Source organism: Homalodisca vitripennis, chromosome 7, assembly GCF_021130785.1.
Source record: "Homalodisca vitripennis isolate AUS2020 chromosome 7, UT_GWSS_2.1, whole genome shotgun sequence".
Taxonomy (NCBI): Eukaryota; Metazoa; Arthropoda; class Insecta; order Hemiptera; family Cicadellidae; genus Homalodisca; species Homalodisca vitripennis.
This window is the reverse complement of record NC_060213.1, coordinates 25,330,424-25,353,917: the sequence shown is the minus strand read 5'-3', so window position 1 is coordinate 25,353,917 and position 23,494 is coordinate 25,330,424. Positions and strand designations below refer to the sequence as shown.

At 32.3% G+C, this 23,494-nt stretch overlaps 1 protein-coding gene across 2 annotated transcripts in view; it reads left to right on the top strand.

Annotated features, from left to right (window-relative positions):
- Positions 1–23,494, top strand: part of LOC124365706 (histone-lysine N-methyltransferase eggless) — a 127,367-nt gene that overhangs the window by 2,656 nt on the left and 101,217 nt on the right. For both annotated transcript variants that reach the window (XM_046821648.1, XM_046821647.1), the window contains exons 2-4: positions 7,788–10,065; positions 17,542–17,650; positions 19,492–19,635. In XM_046821648.1, coding sequence (XP_046677604.1) covers positions 7,792–10,065; positions 17,542–17,650; positions 19,492–19,635 — 2,527 coding nt within the window. In that variant the 5' untranslated portion in view covers positions 7,788–7,791. The remainder of the gene's footprint in view (positions 1–7,787; positions 10,066–17,541; positions 17,651–19,491; positions 19,636–23,494) is intronic.

Sequence of the window (23,494 nt, the reverse complement as noted above, 5' to 3'; positions counted from 1 at the left end):
CAATATTAATGGTGAAATTCTGTCAGACCCCACTCCTTTCTTTGTTTGAAGTTTGTTTTGATCACGTATCCTCCTATCGTGATGCTGCGAACTTAATGCTGATGGAGGTGGTCTGTGGAGTACTGACTACTTGTATGGTCCACAAGATCCTAACTCTTGAGGAACCCCAGTACCTTAAGGAGAGACTACTGTATCGGGATCAAGTGTCAAAAAGAGTCTCTCGTCACGGAGGAAGTCTTCATCTTCCTAGAGTAAATTTAGAGCTCGGAAGGAGGAGTTTCTCCTATTTCGGGCCAAAATTGTACAACAACCTTCCCGATTACCTCAAAAGTCTAGTCAACTTAGCTTCATTTAAGAAAAGTATTAAAACTAAATTATGTGAGTAGATTTTGTTCCTGTAAGTAGCCATTTAATATAGTTTCAATGATTTATTTGTATCTAGTATTTAATATTAGCTTAATTTAAATTATAGTATTTTGCGTATGTTATGTTGTAAAATTGACTTGAGTTGTTCTGTAAAGAAGTTTGTATACTTAGAAACGCTCTAATAAAAAGACATTTTTATTTAGTATTATTTATTTATTTATTCTTTTCTTCATTGTCAGGACTGGACTTATGCATGCCAGAACACTCCGGTATGATTTGTTTATTTTAACGTAGGTTATAGTTGCATGTTAGATTAGCTATTCACTGAGGAAGAGATCAAATTGTAGATCTCGAAATGTAGTGTTACTGATTTTTTGTCACTGAACAATGGCAAATATTCGTAAAAATCCTGTTTCCTCCCCACTCCTTTATTAGTATCCAGAGTAGAGAGAATATTTTAAATTTCTTCACATGTGATAAAGAAACCATTAAAAGAGGAAGAATAAGCCATCATTTAGCTATAGTAAGGAAGTTTACTGGGCTGTCTAAATACTGATGAAAAGTACTCAGCAAAAAGGCTACAAATATCCTGTGGGTTTTCAGCAAAACTATCATAAAGGAACGTTGAAGCACTGGTTCCAGAGGTTCTCTTGGTGTGGTTCATATGAACCCAAAAAGCTTTCATGTTGATCTGCATGGCTCCGTTGATCTCGTTGATTTAATGCTTGTAACAGAGCGTAAATTGTTCTTTGCACTTGTTACTAACATGAGAATAAGAATAAGAATAAGAATAAGAATTTTATTCTGCCAGAAAATAATTCCACACAAATACATTGGCACGTCCAATACAATGTTTACAACTTTTGTAATACAATGAATATTCTAAAAGTCTTGTTTTTTGTCCACACTGTTGAGATGTACTCTTCCACTGAATAGAATGATCTTTTACATAGAAAATAATTTAGTTTTAGCTTTAAATTCCATATCACTTAGCATCCTTATATCTAATGGTAACTTATTGTATAGTCTAATAGCTAGACTTGCCATACGTCCCGGTTTGGCCGGGACAGTCCCGGTTTTTGCAAGCTTGTCCCGGTGTCCCGCCCGGTTGCCTGCTTGTCCCGGTCACGTCAGAGGAGCCGAATGTTTAAAAACAATTGAGCTAGGCCTAGTTGTAGTTTAGTCTAGAGGTTCACGATGACTACACAACTATAAAAGACTACAAAGACTAAAAAAAAAAGTTACACTTGTTCCTATAGTTGTGCGTTATTTTAAACAGGGAATCTGATGTGCAAGTCAAGCTATTAGACTTTTAAATCTGTACCAGGCGAAACCCGCTGGAATATTTTGGAATCACCTGATGACAGTTGTTAAAGGAAACAAAATTAGAAGAGAAAGTTGTAGGATTTTGTGGTGATAACTGCAATACAAACTTTGATGGAGTAAAGAGAAGAGGGAAAAACAATGTATTTGCTCTTATAAAGAATAAACTTGGAACGTCAATAAATGGTATTGGTTGTGGTGCTCATATCGGTCCACAACGCTGTCCAGACTGCTGTAGATGTGCTTCCCATTGAAATCGAGGCCCTTGTTGTGAAAATCTACATTTATTTTCACATTTACACTGTAAGGGTTACTCAACTCAAAGAATTCTGCCGAATTTTACAGATATTGAACAAAGCAAATTAATACAAGACGGAAATACTAGATTTCTCTCCCTTATGCCAACAATTGAAAGGATGATTCAAATGTTTTCTGCTTTGAAAGAGTACTTCTTGTCTCAGGAAATGTATCCATCTCTGATAAAGAACTTACTTGATGATGAGCGAGGTGTATTTGTTCCTATGGTTTGTACATGGTCAGCTAGCATTGTTTAATAACACTATTTTAGCCATGGAGAAAAAACAAATCCAGTGCTATTGATGTTGTACATGCCTTAAAAAAGTTGAAGGAAAATTTGCAAGAAATAAAGGAGTCTAACTTCATCCCATATGGGAGCAAAAAAAACGGTCCTTAAAACACTTAAGGGTAAAAGCAATGTTGACTGTAACCAAATGACCAGTGATTTTAACGAATTTTACAGTAGGTCTATTTCTTACATTACACTTTGGGAAGATACTTTTGGAGAAGCTCAAGATTTCGTCTGGATCAATGAAAACAGCATTTCATGGGAAAACATTGAAAGAATTGCAGAAGTAATTAATAAAAGTACCGGAAAACTCAAGATAAACACGACGAACCTTTTGATGAGCTTGTCCTTGCCATGAGATTTTGGGCATCAAAAGTAGAAGTATGGGAAAAAGAAGATGAGAAGAAACCAAGTGAAGAAAAATGGATGTAGCTGTTCCATTCTTTTAAACAGCAGAATATTTCAGTGCCAAATCTTGGACTTATAATTGAATATGTTTTACTGTCTTCCTGGAACATCTGCTCCAGTTGAAAGAGTTTTCTTCATGATGAACATTGCCTGGAGTGATGATCGAGGATTAATGCATTAATCCACAGTTCGAAATTTAATGTTATGCAAAGTTAAATTTTCAGTTAGCTGCACTGAATTTTATGAAAAAATAAATTGATTTAAGTAATTGATAAATTGATTTAATCTAGTGAAAAATACGAATGGAATTAAAAAAATAAGCCTTGCTTTTACATTTTATAGCTGTCAATGTTTTTAAGGCATAGCCTGAAGTAAGGCTTGTATTGTTTAATGGTTTCAATTTTTTTTAATGAAAACCGTGTAAAAATTATAACCCAAACTGTATTTTTATTGTTATAAGATATAATCACTTTTATGCTATTTAGAAATTAAATTAAATTCATACAATTATACACAAATTTTTTTTATATTTTTAATTTGACTTTCATATTTATCCCCCCCCCACGCATTTCGAACAGAGGCGTCCCGGTCGGCCGTGAAAAATTATGGCAAGCCTACTAATAGCCATCATCATTGGGCTTTTGTCGGTTTTAGCTAGTCTAGTTTGAGGTAAGTTGATATTGTTATGACTTCTTGTTTCATAATTGTGAACATTTTTCCTTAGGTTTACTTTTTCTAAAATTAGCTCGGAGGTAAAGTAGGCATTGTTGTATATATAAAGAAATAATGTCAAAATTCTAAAACGTTTAAAAAGTTCTCTGCAACTATGATATTTATTGACTCCTGCCAATATTCTGACACTTTTTTTTGGATGATGAATACTTCATTTGCATAAGGAGAAGAGCCCCAAACAACCAAACCATAATTTAAGTGACAGTGAAAAAAGTCCGAAATAAGATTGTATAAGAGCTTTCTCCTCAAGTTCACCACATAAACGTTTAATTGCAAAAACACTTTTACTTAGTTTACTTTTAACCCCTACAATTTGCTGATACCAATTTAAATTAGGATCAAAAGTCAAACCTAATAAATTTTGGAAATATATCTTTTTGTGTCTCATTAGGATCTTCTCTGAGGCTAAATATTTACAGTAGTTGTCTTATTATCATTATTTAGAATCAAGTTGTTGGCAGTGAGCCAGTTCTCTACAAGATTAATATTCAATTTGTAGTCTTCTAAGAGTTTGTTATAATCTTTATTTGTAGTTACTATAGTGGTATCATCAGCGTATAAAACAATATTTGCAGGTACATTTACACTCAAATCATTCACTACAATTAAAAACAGCAAAGGCCCCAAAACATGAGCCCTGTGGGACTCCACAGGTTATTGGTTTACACAGAGATATATCTTTTTCTACTACTTATACATATTGAGATCTATTCTTTAAGTAAGAGCTAAGTACATTCTAAAGCTATCCCTTTAATATTAATAATGTTCTAGTTTTTTAATCAAAATTTTATGAGACACACTCGGTCAAAAGCTTTGCTAAGGTCACAGAAAGTTATAGCAGCAAAGTCTTTCTTTTCATAACAGTCTAGAACCATATCAACCAAAGAAATAAACAGCTTGAGCTGTTGATAACCTTTTCGGAATCCAAATTGTTCTCTACAAAGCAGATGTTCCATTTCCAAAAATTGTAATAAACTGTTTACATATGACTAAAATTCCATGACCTTAGACAAAACCGGCACAATAGCAACTGGCCTGTAATTTCCTATTTCATTCCTTTTACCTTTTTTAAAAATAGGATGAACTTTGGTGATTTTTTAAAACATCAGGAAATATTCCTAAATTTAAACAATTATTAATTAAAACAGTCAATGGTGTTACAAAATAAGTTATTGTTTGTTTAACTAAACAATTCCGTCATACCAAAATGATCCATGCTATTTTTAGGAGCTAATTGTTTTATTATATCTAAAATATCACAGTCTGTTATACCTCTAAAAATAAAACAGCTTGTATCATGAGGCACAATTTTCTGACTTAAATAATACTTAAAACTATAATTATTTTGGTTCACATTTACATATTCCTTGGCAACATTTATAAAAAATTTCATTAAAATCATCAGGCTTAAAATAATTATTTACACTTTCCTTATGTTTTACACTTTTTTATTTCTATTTACAATACTCCACAATGCCCTTGTTTTATTTTTGGCATTATTTTATTAAACCTAGTATTTGCATGCTTTTTTGCCTCTTTAATTTTACTTCTGTACATGTTTTTCAAGGTATTATATTCATTTTTGTACCATGCAATATTCGTTTTCTTTTGAAAAATGGTAGAGAATATCTAATCTATCTTTGATTCTTTGAAGCTCAGAATTGTACCAATGACACTTCCTATCTATTTTTTCTTTTTATTTTTTTTGTTCTATTTTTCACAATAGTTACAAAGCATATATCAAAGTAATACTTTAGGATATGTACAAATGTACTAAAGCCAACATTAACATCGTCTGCCCATAAGTACTTCCTTCCAATTTTCTTTCAATAAATAATATTTAAAATTTCTCTAATGCCTGCTTCAGTTATTTTAGTTACAGTTTTTAAAACTCTTATCATAAAAATTACTTTCAAGATCAACCTCAAAAGAATATGTAAAAACTTGTGCAAGGTGATCACTGACATGCTTATTAACTACAATCGTTGTATAATTATTATCAAGAGAAGTAAAAATATTATCCAGGCATCTGAGACCTCTAGTAGGCTCAAAAACTGTTCCTTTTATTCCATACATACAACAGAGATTTACAAAGTTTACTGCATTTTTATCATTCATGCCCAGAAAATTCATGTTAAAATCACCACATATAACACATTGCTTATTTAAACGATTTATGTAACTTAATACTTTCTCCATGATGTCAAAGAAATATTTCAATATTACCATTACAACTACGATATACAGTTACTAATACAAGCTCAACTTCCAAAATTTCGACACATGCAATTTCACAATCTAGCTCCATAGAGAGCCCATTGATGTCATCCATTATTTTAAGACGGTTGGATCATACCTAGAAAAAATTACTGTACCTCCGTGGATCTTAGAAGTTCGACAATAACTGGTTACATGTTTTAAGTCATTAATTGAGTATGTACATATCCTCATTATATTCCATCCAGTGCTCAGTAAGACATAAAAAGTCTAAATTTAATTCAATTGAAACATTTTCCAAAATACTTATTTTATTAGAGAGGCATTGACAATTTTGATGGTAAAATTGTGAAATTTGATTTTTCAGAACCATTTTTCAACTTTACATCATCTTTATTTTTCTTAATATAATTAGTTTGACCATTTATCTTATTTACATTCCTGACAAGATACTAAAACTATCATTACTTAAAGTAGGTGTACTAGTGCTCATTGAAATCAGTTGATGTTACATGACAACATTCCATATAAACTTGTACATTCAAAGTGGTATTAAAAGAGCTATGAAGTTTTTTCTTCCTTAGGTCCAATCTCCTCAAATCATGGGAAAATCAACATGGGAAGGATTAGCATTTCAAGACTCTTCAAAGGGGTATATGACTTAATCAGGTTGCTGAGGTTGACACAAAATGTTTCAAAATCTTTATCTATTTCCAGATGATTATTGATATAGAATTTTCAAAGACTGCCAGAGCTGGAAGTCTCATCACAACATTGAAAATATGCTGCCCAATGGCTCATCAAAGAAGCAAGATTTAAAAAAAAATTATACTTGATATTCATCTTAAAGCAGAGGCACAAATTGATGACAGTTGGCTTTTGGGGAGGATCTGTACTGGATGTGGGTCACTCCACCATAATCAACAAAGTTCTTCAAAATTTAATCTTTGGCATACTAGATGCCAAACAGACTGAAATTGCCTTTAAATCTTATCAGTGCTTGGTTCTCTAAACGAAGTTCAGTTGTACTGGATACCGAGGTACTGTGTGATTATGGGTAATGAGCTTAGGTCTTGGCTAAAAAAGGAGCTCAGGCCACATTTGTTGGTTCTCAGCTAGTCTGTGATATTAGCCGTTCCCAGGCTTTAAGTACAAAAATTGTGGTCATAGGTGGGAGTTTCGATCTGGCCATCAAATCTGTGAGAAATTTCTTGGGAGCTCCAATGTCACATTTGCTGGTTCCTTGTGTGGTATGGACAGAGATAACTTAAGGAGGGTAATTACTTTCATTATTGGACATGGCTATTTCAGGAGTCGTTTGACTAAAATAGGGTTCTGTAACGATGGATTCCTATATCGTCTTTGCAACCAGGAAACTGAAACTGCTTAGCATATCTTTTTTGACTGTTTAGCGGTGTCATCTAAGAAAAAAAAGACTGCTGGAAGCTCAATCTCAGTAGAATATCAAACCAACTACAATAGGAGCCACCATTCTTCAGCTCATGTAAGAAATGAATATTTAAGACTCTGTCTAGGAATCGTGTTGGGTTTGTACAATGATTTGCAATGTTGACAGTCCTCAACGGGAGAGCTACCCATATTTTCATGCAATTCAAATCAATTGGACTATGTTAATATTAGGTTTTAAAAGAAGTTTTATAACTTAAGATTAGAAACCAATAAGGATCTGCAGCTATGTACTCATAATCGAGCAAGTAATAAAAGTTTAATAAACAAAAAACAATTTAAGGTAATAATAAATAGTAATGGTAATAACAATGGATAGAATTTGGTAACAGGTCCCCGTATATAATAATTTTGGTTGACGGTATTTAAACTCTGAAGTGCTACTATTTGATAACGAAAGTATTGATGTATGGTGAAGTAACAAGACTACTGACAAAATACCAAATAGGCTAATTGTTTTAGACCATTAAAGTAGTTTTGTGTTTTGATTCTGCAGTAAGCTGTAAGATAAGACTATTTCTAGTCTTTCTTTGTAGTAAAAAGAAGTCAGTTCAATCTTTTAAAATTTTTTAACTACCGTTGGAAGATATCTTTTTTTATAATTAAATAACACAGAATGATAAGAAAATGTAATATAACATACACAATGTTAAAACTGTTTTATTTTTTACACTTTCTTCTGTTACAGCGTCATGGAAAAAAATAAATCGTCTGAAGATCTCCCTCCATCTTCTGTAGTAATGGCAGAAAAAGATGTAACATCTAGTTCTTCTGGAACACAACCAACTTTAATGTTTGGAAGTAGTGCTACAATAGGAAAAATAGAAACTAAATCAGCACTTTTTGAATTTGGAAACTCACCTGTAAAACCTGACTTAAGTTCTGGGTTCAATAGTGCTGATAGCACTAACGATGAAGATTTTTTCACCACAAAAGAAGCAGTTCAAAGTGCCATTGAAGTAATGGATCGGGGTGTTCAAGATGAGGAAGAAGATAAAATATGCAGTGGTAAGAGTAAAGATGAAGAGGATAACAGTCGTGGAAAAGAAATTGAAAGCAAAGAAGATAGTACCAAGAATGTTGAGGTTATTGAAAGCAACTCTTTAGAAACCAAAGAAACTGAAAGTAATTCTTCTTATTTGTCTAAGGAAAATAAAGAAGGAACCCAACAATTAGGAAGTAATATTAAAAAAGACATCCCCATAAATGATAAACAAGACAAAAATGGTTTAGAAAACCTTTTGCAAAGAGAAAGTACTGATGATGATAAATTAAAAGAAAATATTTCTGTTGATGACAAATCTCTGAAGGCGTCTTCGGAAAAAGAAGACAGCGAATTAATTGAAAGTGAATGTAGTGAAACTAAGAATATCACTAATTCAGGAGACACTCAGGAGATATTAATAGATACTACTGAGGATGAGAGTAAGTCAGATCAAAATAAAAAAGTAAAGATTGATGTTGATGAAAATAAAGATAACAAACAAGAATGTGAAACATCGAATGTTGTTATTGTTTTAAGTGGTACTGAACAACCAGAAAATAATTGTGAGGTCAAGGAACATAAAGACTTGGAAAGTCATACTAGTACCAATTTGAATGAAGATACATCAATTGATGTTAATGATAAAACACCCAATGATACTCTGATAGTTACACAAGCAATAGAAGACATAAAAATTTCTCCAAGTGTAACCGAAAGTTGTACCTCAAATGCAGAAGTCATGGATATTGAAACACATTCCAGCCCACCTCCCAAGGTAGAAGAATTTGTTGAGAAAACTGAAGATGGCAGTGAGATTGCTATAACTCTTGAAAATTTTGAGGTTTCAGTTTTTGAAGAAGGTTCTACTGATCATTTAGCAACAGGAATATTAGAATTGTTAAAGGATGAAAATGGTAAAAATGTATCAATTGAATCAAAACCAACAGAGATGGCAACCAAGGAGAAAATTGATGAATTTAAACTAGATGAAGCTGTTTCAAGTTCTGAAGAGGATTCTGATGCAGGTTCTAATTTAAAAGAAACTACTGCTGAAATTGATTCATCTAAACAGGAAGTGGATAAAGATAGCAGTAAACACGATGCATTTAAACTAGATGATGGTGTGGTAAGTTCAGGCGATGAAATTGAAGAACAGGTTGTTCATAATACTAAAGAAAACCCCAACTCTGACGAAAACCTAATGAATCAAACCAAGGAAAGTGATGCAGAGGTTGAATTGATGGAAGTTGAAGATAAAGTTTCTGAGAAAACAGAAATTGAATTGATGGAAGTTGAAGATAAAGCTTCTGAGAAAGAACTAAGCATCTTAGAGACAGAAGAGCCATTAGTTACCATTATGGCTATTGACAAAAAGGATTCAATTGAAGAGGATGAAATCAATGAAAATTATGTTGGTGGATCAGTTTCATCAAAGTCAATAGAGGAAAGTACAACAGGTATACAAACTAGTGTTGATGGAAAAAGTTCAGAAGAGAAACAAGATTCGTTATCAAAGTCTGTCAGCAATGAAACTGAAATCGCAGAATGTCTAATATCTGAATCAACCGATGAAAATGCTGACAAAAAGCAGTCAGATGATGAGCTCTCTGACACCAGTGCTAACGCTGACTTAATTGATTTAATGCGTTCAGCATTAGCCAACAATGAAGAGTTCAGAAGAAACTTTTCTTTAGAACTGGAAGAACCTTCGTGTGACAAAGAAGGATCAGAAGATTGTAGTAAAGCCGATGAATCAACTGCTAAAGAAACTGAGGTTATCAGTTTAGTGGATGATGATGAAGATGAGAGCAACCGAAGAAAGAAACCCGCAGCTGCATTAAAATGTGTGAACCCAAATTGCATGTCTGGGGAGGGCTTGGAAAAGACAGCCATGTTTGTGCTGACATACTTTGGGCTCAAACGTGCAAAGGACCAACAAGTCTGTGAGGAGTGCTTCAACATAGTTATGGAACACCAAGAGGTGAGTGAACATCCTGTTGAACTAGTATAGCTCTTTTCTTCTTCAAGTAGGATATTTTAAATGTTTATGTTGTTTTTACATTGCAAGGTATCTTAAGAAAAGTTACTGTATTAAAACAATGTTAAAGTTTTAATATTAGAACAGAGTTAGATTTCATACACTTAAAGTTTTATTTTTATTGTTAATTATGAGAGTTGTCACATTTTTAAAGTATGTGTACGATACATCAAAATGCTTCGAGTTTTCTTGTAAAGTATTAACTTTTTGTGTATTTAATCAATAAAGCAAGAGTTTGAGGTACTTTTCTGAATAACTTGTTAAAAATATTGAAGAAAGTATGAAACGTATTTATATGTAATAAGTTTTTATTTAAAATAAGACATCTTCCATAGTTCTACAACAAAAAATAAAGTAATAAAAGCATGGTTTAAAATTTAAACTTAAGTTTTTTCTAGGCTTCAATTAAGACAATCATCAATACAGCTGGCTCTTAACCTCTTGTGCATCAATTTGGTTGGCTGCGTGTGTCCCAGCTGGTGCAAATTAATTTAAATTGGCAGCAGAACAGTAAAGCCACTCTCCATTGAACCAATTTGAACAATTCTAAATTTTCCATTTTTTACAGCACATAATAATACACACACCTGATACTGTGAAATGATAAACTAGTTGCTGTTGTAAAAACAGTTGAGGTAAACAATAGATCAGTACAGTGATGCTACATAGTGGAGAGTAAATTCACCTGATTCTCCAACTTCAACGTACAACTGCGACCTATAGAATATTTAAAAACGTTAGAGAAAACTAAAGAAACACTTTTGTTAAAAACATTCAGTAGACTAGTAATGATCTAGTGACTGTGTCTCTACAAGACATTATAGAACTATTAAGAGATTATCGCTTTTGCAACCTGGACTCTCATCACTGTGTGTAGGAGAAATTCTGGTTTGAATTAATTGTCTTTTCAACGCCTGAAGATTCTTCCAAAATCCAATTAAAACATTTAGAACAAGCTTACCTATCAGTCACTAAGCCAAAATTACTTTTTGGTTTAAATAAGAGTTGAGGAAATTCGTGCAATATCAGACACTATTTAGCTATTTGTGCACACTATCATTCAAACCTATATAGAATGTTTATTATTGAAGTAAAGTATATACTATTATATATTTTCTTTTTCAGTGCATTGCAAGGAACATTTAAATATGCAGTTGAATAAATATTTGTATTTAAATATAGGATTTTTTTAGAGTTTCAAATGAAAAAAGTAAACAAAACAAATTCCAACATAAAAACTTATAAACAATATAAAAAAGTTTTGTTTATTTTTCAAAATATACAAAATGTTCCCCTAAAGGTTCTTTATGCAAAACATACAATTTTACCTTTCACCAACTATTTAATTTTTTTAAGAAAAAATATTCGTGCTTACTAAAAACCACAGATTTACTTACAAAAAACATTTATTTTCATTATAGTTATTATATTTAGAAAATTTCACCATTTGTCAAATTTCAAAATGAAATTTTGAAATGTTTGATGTCACTTTGTAAAATCACAACTCTATAATAAAATTTAAAATCACAAAATAGTAGCAACTAGTCATTTGGCATTATAGAAATGCCGCTAGCCGTATTTGCAATAGATGTCTTTCTTTAGACCCGAGAGTAGTAAGAAACGTACTTAAAGCAGTTGCTCTTGTTGAAGAAGAAATTATGAACACATTGGTGTAGCCAACCCTTTACCCGAACAAAATTTCCCTCATCAAAAGTAGGTGAAAAAATCCTGTTATTTTGCATTCTGTCGAAGTTGACGAGCAGAAATGGCAAACCTTTGTTTGATATTGCAACTTTATAATAATTTTACTATGTATTATTATTTAATAAACAATACATCAAATTAAACTATAAAACATCCCAATTAATCTGAATTTGTCCTATTTAAATCAGATTTTCAACAGCAAAAGTTTGATTAAAAAGAAGACTGCAAAAACGACTAATGGTTTAACGTTGGAGAAACATTCTTAAGCGACTAGTCACTAATCGTTTGATTGTTCCAGGGTTAAAAGATTCTGTCAAAGTCCTTTTCTTTCTTTATTATAAGATGTCTTTATGCGTTTGTTTTCCCATATTATATACAACATACAATTGGTGCTCCCAGCTTGTGCAAGCGTATCTTTAAAGTGGTTGTGCTAGCTTAAGCATTGACGGATTTCTTTGAAACATGTACTGTTGAATTGTAATACCATTTTAAAAATAGATGGTCTATCAAATATTTTATTACTATACTGGTTTTTTTGTTATTTTACTTTACAAATTTGCAACAGGCACCTTTTTGTTAATATTAAAGAAAATAACACAATTGAGGAGGTCTGTGGTAAAAGGGCTGATAACCAGAAACCATACTTTTGGGAAACAGGCAAACAATAATTGATTTGATTGTACTTTTTTACACATAAGAGTTATGGCTTCAAAACCTGCAAACAAAATAAAGTTCAGAATATCAACTTTTATATTACATTAAGAGATATTTTGTTAAGTTAGCATTTGAAATATAAATTATTATAAAAAAAAAAAAATACGCCCTTTTTCCTAAGATGGCAGTCAGCCATGTTTTTATATGCCCTTTTTACAAAGGAAAGCCCTTATTCCAAAGATTTACAGCTCCAAGTATAAAAAAACGGTTATTAACATTTTCATTAATAATCTTTAACCCAATGGGGACTGCATAATAAAAGGCTAGGCTATAATTTTTGGTCCAAATTATTTGTAGAATGTTTTTATCTTGTTTTTGTGCCTGTTTTGTAACTTAGGTCTATTTACCTGCATGCACTAAGGAAATGTTATGGTTAACAATGAATTTAAACACAATTTTATAATAACTATTATATTTATTACAATTAAAATTCTTACATTAGGAGGTCAATTTCTTAGTTTTAGTTTATTTCCTCATTAGCATGATTGTCTACAGTAGCAGCTGTCTCTTCTTCTTCTGTGAGAGAAACAGTTCCATTATGAGACTCTTGGAAAACGTTCTCAAACCATTTAACGTCAGTCTCATTATTAAGAAATCTAAATAAATTTCGAATGTCCTTTTCCTTAGCAGCATTAATTTTAACTTTATCAGCTGGTAGAAGAGTTTCGTAATCAATAGAAACCTCATGTTTCCTTGAAGTACTGAAAAGGGCAATAAGCCCCAAAATATGAAGTTGACACCAGAACTCCTCCCAAAGGTGGGTATCGAAGACGACAATGTGACATAATTTTATAAGCCGTTCTCGTGGATGTTATTGGCTTCTGAAAAACATTCTGAAATCCTGTAGCCCAATTATTTTAACAAAGAGGCACCATTTTTCAAGATGAATGGGCTGGGGTTGTTCCTTGCAGCTTGTAAGATTTCTATGTACTTTTGAAGATTGTGGATCTTCTCCTCAGTTTTAACCTTGGCCCCATAGACTCCCCAGAAGTTCCTATCATTCTGTCCAAAAGTGTGACCAACAACATGGAAAAATGTGGGTTACTGGAATCCAAAAACTGGAACACAAAATGTCTTACTAGGCTTGTGCTCTTCAGATCGTGATTTGAAATAATTTCCTCCAGAATACCTACATTTTTTATTGCTTTCACGGTCTTCAACAGATTGCCTCTTTTTTCCTTTCTTACATCTTACTGAGATGTTTTCAATATTAGGATTAACACTCATGTTCAACAAAACTAACCTCACTTTACATCAGGTCTACACGACATAACCTAGTCAAATCACTTTCACTTAAGAGAATAACAGCAGAACTGGCAGCTGGCATCATTGTGCATCACAGAAAAAGATTCATAAAATGAAAATGAATAGAGATACAATGATAAAATTTTGCATTGTTGCCAACAGATACATCATAAATCGAAAAGGACCATCTCCGGAAAAAGGGTATATCTGGGCATTATTAAAAGGGGAGGGCCCTTTTACCATAGACCTCCTCAATTATTTGTTAAAATATTTCTCTTCTATTCAAAGCTGTGTGGTAAATTTGGTTGCTTTATCTTAACTAGTTTTAGAGATAATAATAATAAAAAATGGCAACTAGCGGCTAAATGAGACATTTCTCCACATATGTCTATATGATATTTTTTGTTTGAAATGATGAGTACTATCAGATACAAAAGTTTGTGACACTATTTAACAAACTTATACATCCAAACATCCAATAGATTTTTGTTAACAGTCTAAGTTTAGTAAAATGTACAAATACTGTTATTTGTATGTTCGTATTGTTGTACTGTATATTGTTATCATCAATCTAGATTAGGGAATAATATAAAGTACCAACAGCCGACAACATTTGACATACCAGTCTCAACCAACTTAAAGGTATTGACATTGAATATCAGATCACTTAGGAACAAAATTGGTCATTTGGAAACAATCTTGAAGCACCATGCCACTAATATTTTATGTTTGAATGAACACTGGCTTGAGAAGGAAGAAATTTCATTGTATGTGCCTGATAGTTTCATTCTAGCATCCTCTTATTGTCGCAAACCTCCTCACATTCACGGAGGCTCGTCAATTTTATTAAAGGAATCTTTGAAATATGAAGTAATTGATGTCTCTGAATACTGTCTTGATTTTGTGTGTGAACCCTCTGTAATTAGGCTGATAGAATATAATTTTATTATTGTATGTATGTATAGAACTTCCAATTCTGATTTTTATGCTTTTGTAAATAATTTAGAAAACCTATTAGTATATTTAATGACCAAGCCCCACAAGTTTTTTGCCCTGGCTGGTGACTTAAATGTTAATATCTTAGAACAGAATACGCCACATGTGCAGTACTTCTTAAACGTTCTTAGATCAGTAAATTTATACAACACGAATAGCTTGCCAACAAGAAACACATCCTGTTTGGATAATCTGTATACTAATATCAACAAGGAATTGTATAGTTGCTCCTTGCTTAAACAGGACATAATCTCTGACCATGCAGGTGTTTTTGTTAGTTTTTCTCTTTCAATCACTTCAAAAGAGAAGGGTGAGAACAAACCATATAAAAAACGTCTCATTTCACAAGATAGATTGTATGACTTAGGAGAGTGCTTAAGAGGTGTTGATTGGTCAGGTTTAAGTAATTTCGATGATGTAAATGGTGTTTTTTCTATGTTTGTAGATATGTTGGTAACTCATTTTAATTATTATTGTCCATTGATTAGTGTCAAATTAAGTTGTAAACCAGGTGATCACTTAACAAGAAGTCAGTTTACTCCCAAACTCCGGTTGATGCGCACTTTCTTGCTCGCCTTATATGATAAGTGGAAATTAAGTTCAGACCAACTTGACAAGAATAAATACATGCAGTTTAAAAAATTGTACTACAAAGCTATCAGTGAAGCTAAAATAAGTCTCAATGATAAATTGATTCAAAATGCAAAAAATAAATGTAGAAAGGCTTGGGAAATTATTAAAAAAGAATCAGGGCATATTGAACACACAATAAAAAATTCTCTCTCTGCAGATGTATTGAACAATTATTTTACAAATACACAAATTAACACAGTAAACTACATGTCAAATAATGTTAATTGGGCGGATCTGTTGAGGAATTTTCCCCCCCCTGAAATATGTAAAAATGACCAGGTGGAAATCAATTGACAAAAAAACTGTTAAAGATGTAGTTAACAAGATGAGCAACTCTCGAAGTGAGGATGTATTTGGTTTATCCAATTATGTAATCAAAGGTATAATAGATGTAATATTAGTTCCACTTACTTATCTTGTAAACCGCATATTTCTTGAAGGTAGTTTTCTTCAGTGTTTAAAATTTGCCAAGGTGTCACCTATTTTTAAGAAAGGTGACAGAAATAACCCTGAGAACTATCGTCCAATTGCAATTGTCCCCATATTAAGTAAAGTAATTGAATCCTGCATTTTGAAGCAACTGTATGATTATTTTGTATCTAACAATTTGCTATATCCCCTTCAGTTTGGTTTTAGACCTCATCACTCCACTAATATGGCCGTTGAGTCTGTTATTGACATTATTCTCAAGGGCTTTGAAAAAAAACTTGTTACTGGCTGTAGTTTAATTGATTTGAGCAAAGCATTTGATTTAGTGTCACATTCAGTGTTGTGTAAAAAGTTAGAATTTTACGGTATTAGGAATAAAGAATTGCAACTACTTGAAAGTTACCTTAGCTATAGAAAACAATTTGTATGTGTAAATAACTGTTCTTCTGATGTGTTAAATGTAAGTACAGGGGTACCTCAAGGCTCAGTCCTTGGACTCTTTTTATTCTTAGTGTTTACAAATGATTTTAGTTATAATGTACCTTCAACATCAGTGCTATACGCTGATGACACAACATTGATATGCTCTGATGTTAGTGTTTCACAAGTTAATTCTCAACTCACCAATTCATTTGAACTAGCGAAAATGTGGTATTCTGCCAATAATCTGGTTATAAACAATAGTAAGACTGAGAGTATACTTTTTTCATTGAAAAATAATTTAGACAGAATTAATGACAACTTTTTAAAATCGGTTTAAACTACTTGGTATTTCCCTAGACAGTACACTCTGCTGGGATGAACATGTCGATGGCCTTTGTAAGAAATTGTCAAGAGTGTTATTCTTACTAAGGAAACTAAAGTATTGTGTGAGCCCGGATGTTTTATTGATGGCCTATTTTGGTCTCTTTCACAGCCATTTAAGTTACGGTGTACGCCTCTGGGGTAATTCTAGTGCTGCAAAAAAATCCTTTACATGGCAAAAGAAGGCAGTAAGGGTATTGGCTGGGTTATCTAATCGAGAATCCTGCAGAGCAAGTTTTTGTAAATATAAAATCATGACACTTACCAACTTGTATATTTATAGCAATTTAATATTTGTTAAAGTAAATATAAATAATTTTAATACTCACAGTTTAGTGCATAATTATCAAACAAGAAACAAACAAGACCTGGTTGCACCAAATATTAGATTAAGTAAAACAATGAAAAGTTACCAATACCAACAGTTGAGATTCTTTAATAAGTTACCTGTTTCAATTAGATTGTTGCCAAATAATGAGTTTTACAAAGTTGTATCTAAGTGGCTTAAGTGTAATGTGTTTTATACAATTGAAGAGTATATGTCTTGTGAAAATTTTATATCTTAGTTAACCTTTTTTAAATTGTTAACATTGTTCTAGTACATAATATAGGTTTAGGAAATCTAGACTTACTCTGACGAAGCCTATTGTAATTTGTAAAAATTATTTAATGGCTAATAAAGATCTTGATTCTTGATTCTATAACAAAAACAATGTTTTTGTTGTAAAATTAACTTGAGAAGTTTGTTTTAAGATATTATCCTATCATAGTAATACATGAAGGAAGTTGATAAGCACGTAAATTTTAACAAATTGAATTACAATTTTAAGAAAAGAGGACTATATATATATAATATGCGTTGGTGTTTTTGAATTAAATTTTGTTTATCATCAGAAACTGGCTGGCTTGCTGAAGGAAGGAAAGCCGCTCTTCTCAGCAGATTTTCCAAGCCATAGAGATGTTATTCTGCTGGATTCAGATGAGGAGAGCATCTCAGATAATGGTAAGAACTGAAATACAGTTTGTTTAAAGTGTTCTATAAAACTGATGATTTCTTTTTGACTATAAATAACCTTGATCTACGTTGGTGTAGATATTTTATTAGCAGGATTACATACTACATCTGTCTTCTGTTATTTTGTATCCTTGTTGTGTTGTGCAAGCTTGTGGTTTCAAGCTTTATTAGTTCAACAGCAAATCCCAAGCCCTGATATTATTCATTCATTCCACTTTGGCAAAATTTAAAAGTTAGAAAAGTACATGATACATGAGTTCTGGTAAGAGACTATGATCCAATACAAACCACGCGGCACATTCATCATCGATGTAAACATCAAATGTGTTCATTATTTACAAATTCTAAAAATAAGCATAAAAATATTAGTGGTAGTTATACATTTAATTCATGAAATCTATATATTTCTGAACAAATGCTGTTTTGGAGACACATTGAAATTGTTTGTTTATAGACTTGAGTCAGGTGTGAAACAAAATTTGGGGATGAAAATGTTTTGTAACCTTTTTATATAGTTTGATATCAAAATATGTACAGTATAAGTTTTTTAAACCACATATTTCTAAATTCAGCACACAATTTGGAATCATGCTAGAATATAAAAGAAGTAAAGAAGTTCATTTGTTCTTTTACAAATAGCATTATATATATATATATATATATATATATATATATATAAAACATATTAGATTTTTATCACTGGTTGTCACGGTTGTAATTGAAATAAGTTTTAGAAAATACATGAACATTTGTTTGTTTGAAGGTTATTTTTGACGATGGAAGGATTGTGAAGGAAACAGGATTTTTCCGGACATTTGCCATCGTTCAGTGAAACAAGAAAACAGTAACACTACGTTTCGAGATCTGCAATCTGATCTCTTCTTCAGGTAAAGAACTAACCTAATACATAATTACAAACTAGGTTAAAATAAACAAATCTTACTAAAGCGTTGTGGCACGCCTAAGTCAGGAATCACAACCTACATGTTGTTTGTCAACTTCACTAACTCTAAAGACATGCACTTAAAACAAAACTATACCAAACACTAATCATTAAAACTAAACTACGGAATACAGGTCACAATACGTCGTCACTCGTCTACTAACCACCTACGACTGACCTGTATTCCGTAGTTTAGTTTAGTTTTAATGATTAGTGTTTGGTATAGTTTTGTATTAAGTGCATGTCTTTAGAGTTAGTGAAGTTGACAAACAACATGTAGGTTGTGATTCCTGACTTAGGCGTGCCACAACGCTTTAGTAAGATTTGTTTATTTTAACCTAGTTTGTAATTATGTATTAGGTTAGTTCTTTACCTGAAGAAGAGATCAGATTGCAGATCTCGAAACGTAGTGTTACTGTTTTCTTGTTTCACTGAAGGATGGCAAATGTCCGGAAAAATCCTGTTTCCATGAACATTTGCCCGTAAACAAATGTCACTATAGTTTGTGGCCCAATTTTAGGGTTGAATATTAGTTATTGCTATTTTTTTTCATATTATAAGTCATTATATGTCATTCATAACACACAGATACCATTCTTCCATATGTAAATCTATCCGATGATCGACTCAGAATGTGAAGTTTTTGATGGCTTCGGAACTATTGTATTGGTTACCAAGGGAAATCATGACAGTATTCACAGAGGCAGCAATATGAACCGAAGTAGGTGAGATAGAATAACACCAGAGCTGCAAGTGCTACACGTAGTACAGTCGTTCATATCTCTTGTGATGGTACCAACATCCATCCTCGTCATGTACATTTATAACTCACATCCTTAAAGTTTTCAGAATCAAGCTTTTTTATTAAATTCTTTTGGTATTTCAGAGAGCGTACTGTCAGAAGACACAATGCAGATGATCCACGACAACCTGGACGATGTGATTGCTGAGTCACTGGCCAATTTTGGATTGGACCATCAAATTCGGGAGTCCTGTGACTATCTCAACAATATGGTTGATCGGCTGGAGGGTGAGTTAGTATACGCTTTGATCGTACAGGCAAATAGTACTAAGATCCAAAACAGTATAATGTTAATAGTCTATAATGCTTAGGTTGTCTACAGGATAGAGAATGTCCGTAGGAGCTGTTGGTTTATTCAGTGCGTTATTAACAAATCTCTTGGAGATTTTTCAGCGAGAGCCACTATAGATTTGAATTTGGCGCGTAATCTATCAGTAGCTGCGAACACGATAACCAGCTGGGCTGACCTTTTGGTCATAGCTTAAACAATGGGCCTCCTACTATCTGGAATTCTATTGGTCAGGTTCTGGTAGGACGATTCCTGCTAGGATAGCGAGCGGAGAGCAGGGGTTGTGTCGGAGTCGCTGTGCGGCTATCGTGTAGAGTAGGCCGGGTAGAAGTGTATGTAGATTCTAGGATTAAGTGTTATATTTAGGGAACTTTTCGGAACCATATCTAAATTATTAGTTTATCTTTCCCTCATCAAAGCTGGTTAGGTTTGGATAGGGAAAATGTAGTGGCGGATCCACGGTAAATAATTAGTCCTCTGGGAAGGTGCCCTCTTCTGGTCGCGTCAACACAGGGTTGCAATTTAAAGTTCACAGTTTCATAGAATATACATGTTTTTTATGTATTTTTGTGATTGCTGCAAGACAACACGAATCTGATATATAGGTAATTAAGTTATTAGTTAGTTGAGTGGATAGTGATTAGTGCAGTAATTAGTCGTGTGTTAAGAGCGATTTGAAAAGTAAATTTTATTTAGGTATACTCAAAGTATTTCCTTAAGTTTTACTATATACTAGCTGTTACCCGCGGCTTCGCACACAATCTTAGAACCGAAGTCCTTATATTACTTAGTAAAAGCAATTATGATGTAATATGATAGGAGTCAATAGACAATAGACAATAGACAATGTACTTTATTTGCAACAATCATAGAGAATGGCATTAGTGTCAGAAATATAACATCACATTATAAGAACAAATATTAGTTGTGTCAATGTTATTACATGTTTATGTCAAAAGTTCTCCATGATAAAAATTCATTTATCATAAAATTTTTTTTGTTATTATAAAAATTTTAAAATGTAAGTAGGCATACATCAGGTAGATATTATTTAAGTTTGTGGTAAGTAGTATCAGAGTTTAACTTAATTATTATATCATGTTTGGCACGTGTAGGAGCATTTCTGGTTCTAATTAATTATATACATAACGTCACAGCTGAATCTGCCTTGTCATCCCGATCAAGAAAACACAAATCTCAGATCACAGAGGTCTCGGAAACTTACTTTGGTCAAAAAGCATATATTTCCAGTCCTTACCATAAATTTCAGGTCTAAGATAGTTCCAGTACTATAGTAGAGTTTGCCTTGTTGTTCTGACGAAGAAGAAATGTATATATATATATATATATATATATACTTACGTAGGACTGAGATGCCTACTTCGGTTAAATAGTGCCTACTTAAGACCATTTAAATTCACTTACCTACTATGTCACAGTTTAGCTTGCCATATTGCCTCGATCAAATTTTATATACGTTCAATTATCTAGTTCTCGGAAATCTACTTTGGTCAAAATCGTGTTGACATAGTTGAGTTTGCTAGGACTGAAAAGCCTATTACGACCTAGGGGAAAGTCTTACCTACTTCTTATGTACTTCCGTTATAAGAAGGAAACCCTTATTAAGGTTATGCAACATTCCAAAATAATCGTTATTAAAGTTTTGTGTTACACTTGTTTTTTGGACTGTAGCCAGGGCAAGAATGAATCGTTAAGGTATGTTAGTATTCATTTCTCTGTTTTTCCGTAAGCCATTGTTAAAATGTAATGTCATAATGTCAAGGAAGCCCACCAGTTTAAAGTAACTTATGTGAAAACATTCGTAACTTTGTTCATTAAGGTTAGTTTTATAACAGTATTTAATGCATTAGATGATTTTAATTCGTCACTGGCGCAATCTGGAGTAAAATTTATATATTAATTTTTTATTTGCTATCTGCATTACATGATAAAATTCAAATGTAAACAGATGTTTCAGAAAGTTTGTCGAACTATAGCTGTCAACAGCTGTGAAAATACGTTTCGTTCTTATCATAACATTCGAATGTAAACAAACTAATTTTTCAATTTGAATTCGACTTTATTTGGTGAAATGAATGTGTTATGGGTGGTAAAAAGCACTCTAAATGTTAATTTAGACCCAAAGCTATACCTGTTCCAAATTTCAGCACAATCCGTATAGCAGTTTCAGTGTGATTCGAGGACAAACCTCCAAAAATTCAAACTTTCGCATTTATAATATTAGTGGGGTTGCAAGGATGGTTTGGACAGTTTGTTTTATTTAGTTATAAAACTTACTCAAAGCATTTCCAAAAATTATATATACTAATCCTAATAATATTATAAATGCGAAAGTAGCTTTGTTTTGCTTTCACGCAACCGATTGTACTGAAATTTTACATGGACATTCTTAGATCCCTGAGATGAATGTAGGCCTATTTTTATTTCGATCCTCTGGGCTATCTATGCCTTTCTGCTCTTTAAAGTAGCGAAAAATTCCATCTTGGCCTCATAAGTTGTGAAATATTAATAGAAAGAGCTTGTTAAATATAATCTACTAGTCCATGTAAATATTTTTTTATGACAGCAGAACCATATATTTAATTAATTTATCCACTTTTTTGAATTTGTTTACTTTAATGGTGAGCAAGCATATAAGCTTGATAGTAACAACACTTCTCATTTCAATCTTTTCTGCAATCGCTACTGATCAAGGAGTAAGAAAATTCTCAGATAAGAAATTAAGTTTTACTAAAAATATACTTTTTAACAGATGTTAATATTATTAGATTTAAATGACAAAATTACTATGTTTAATTATATTAATATAAATTTAAAGATTGTTATAAAACCCATCTTAGTTGTCTTATGACAGAAGTAGACTTCTCAAATAAAAAAAGAAATAATTTGACAGCTCCTTGAATCAGGACCTGATTAATCCTGAAACATTGTATTTCATGTGACGTGGTCCGTGAATCTGTCAACGAAGATTGAAATTTGTCTTCATTCGTGATCCCCATCTGACAGGTTGATCCAAGGTTGCCTCCACTAGTGTAGGGGTGATTAGCTTGGTTAGTTCTGCCCCTGTGTCATATTTTAATCCTCCAGCTGGTATGAAACGAATTTTCGTCTGATTTGGCAAGGACGAATATTCGTCGCCAAAGTATACATGTACAGTTATTGAAATTTTAGGCACTTAAGGTCATATAAATGATTTTTATTTGATATATTCTGGAAGAGCATTAACTATAGTACAGATTTACTGTTCTTACTTCGATTATTGTCTTCTTTGTTTACTGTAAAACATTGTTCTCTATGGACAGCTGACGTGAACGTAGCTGTCGTGAACGTAGTACGGACCAACCATGTTGTTGTGTTGCTGAGTGAAAAATGAAACTTTGTATATATTGTACATATTATGTAAATAACGTAAGATTAAAATTTATTATTTTATTTTATTTTTGTTTTATCTGTCATACTTATATAAGTATAAATGCAGTCATAAGATTATGTTTACTCACGAACAATAATATTTATTTAGAAATCTACGCGTTTTTGAAAATAAGTAATTACACACGCTTTTTCATACAAAGCCCTGTAACACATACGTTTTGAGGTAAAAGTTACAATAATTATATATTTTTGGAATCAGGACAAAATTTGGAATAAGTTATACATTAACAGTTTTTATGTAAAGCTTATTGCTAAGCAGTTACACAACGGAATATTTACAAAAATAATTTCCAAAAAAAATTTTTCTTACATTTTGTAAAAAAAACAAAAATATGTTTACATGGA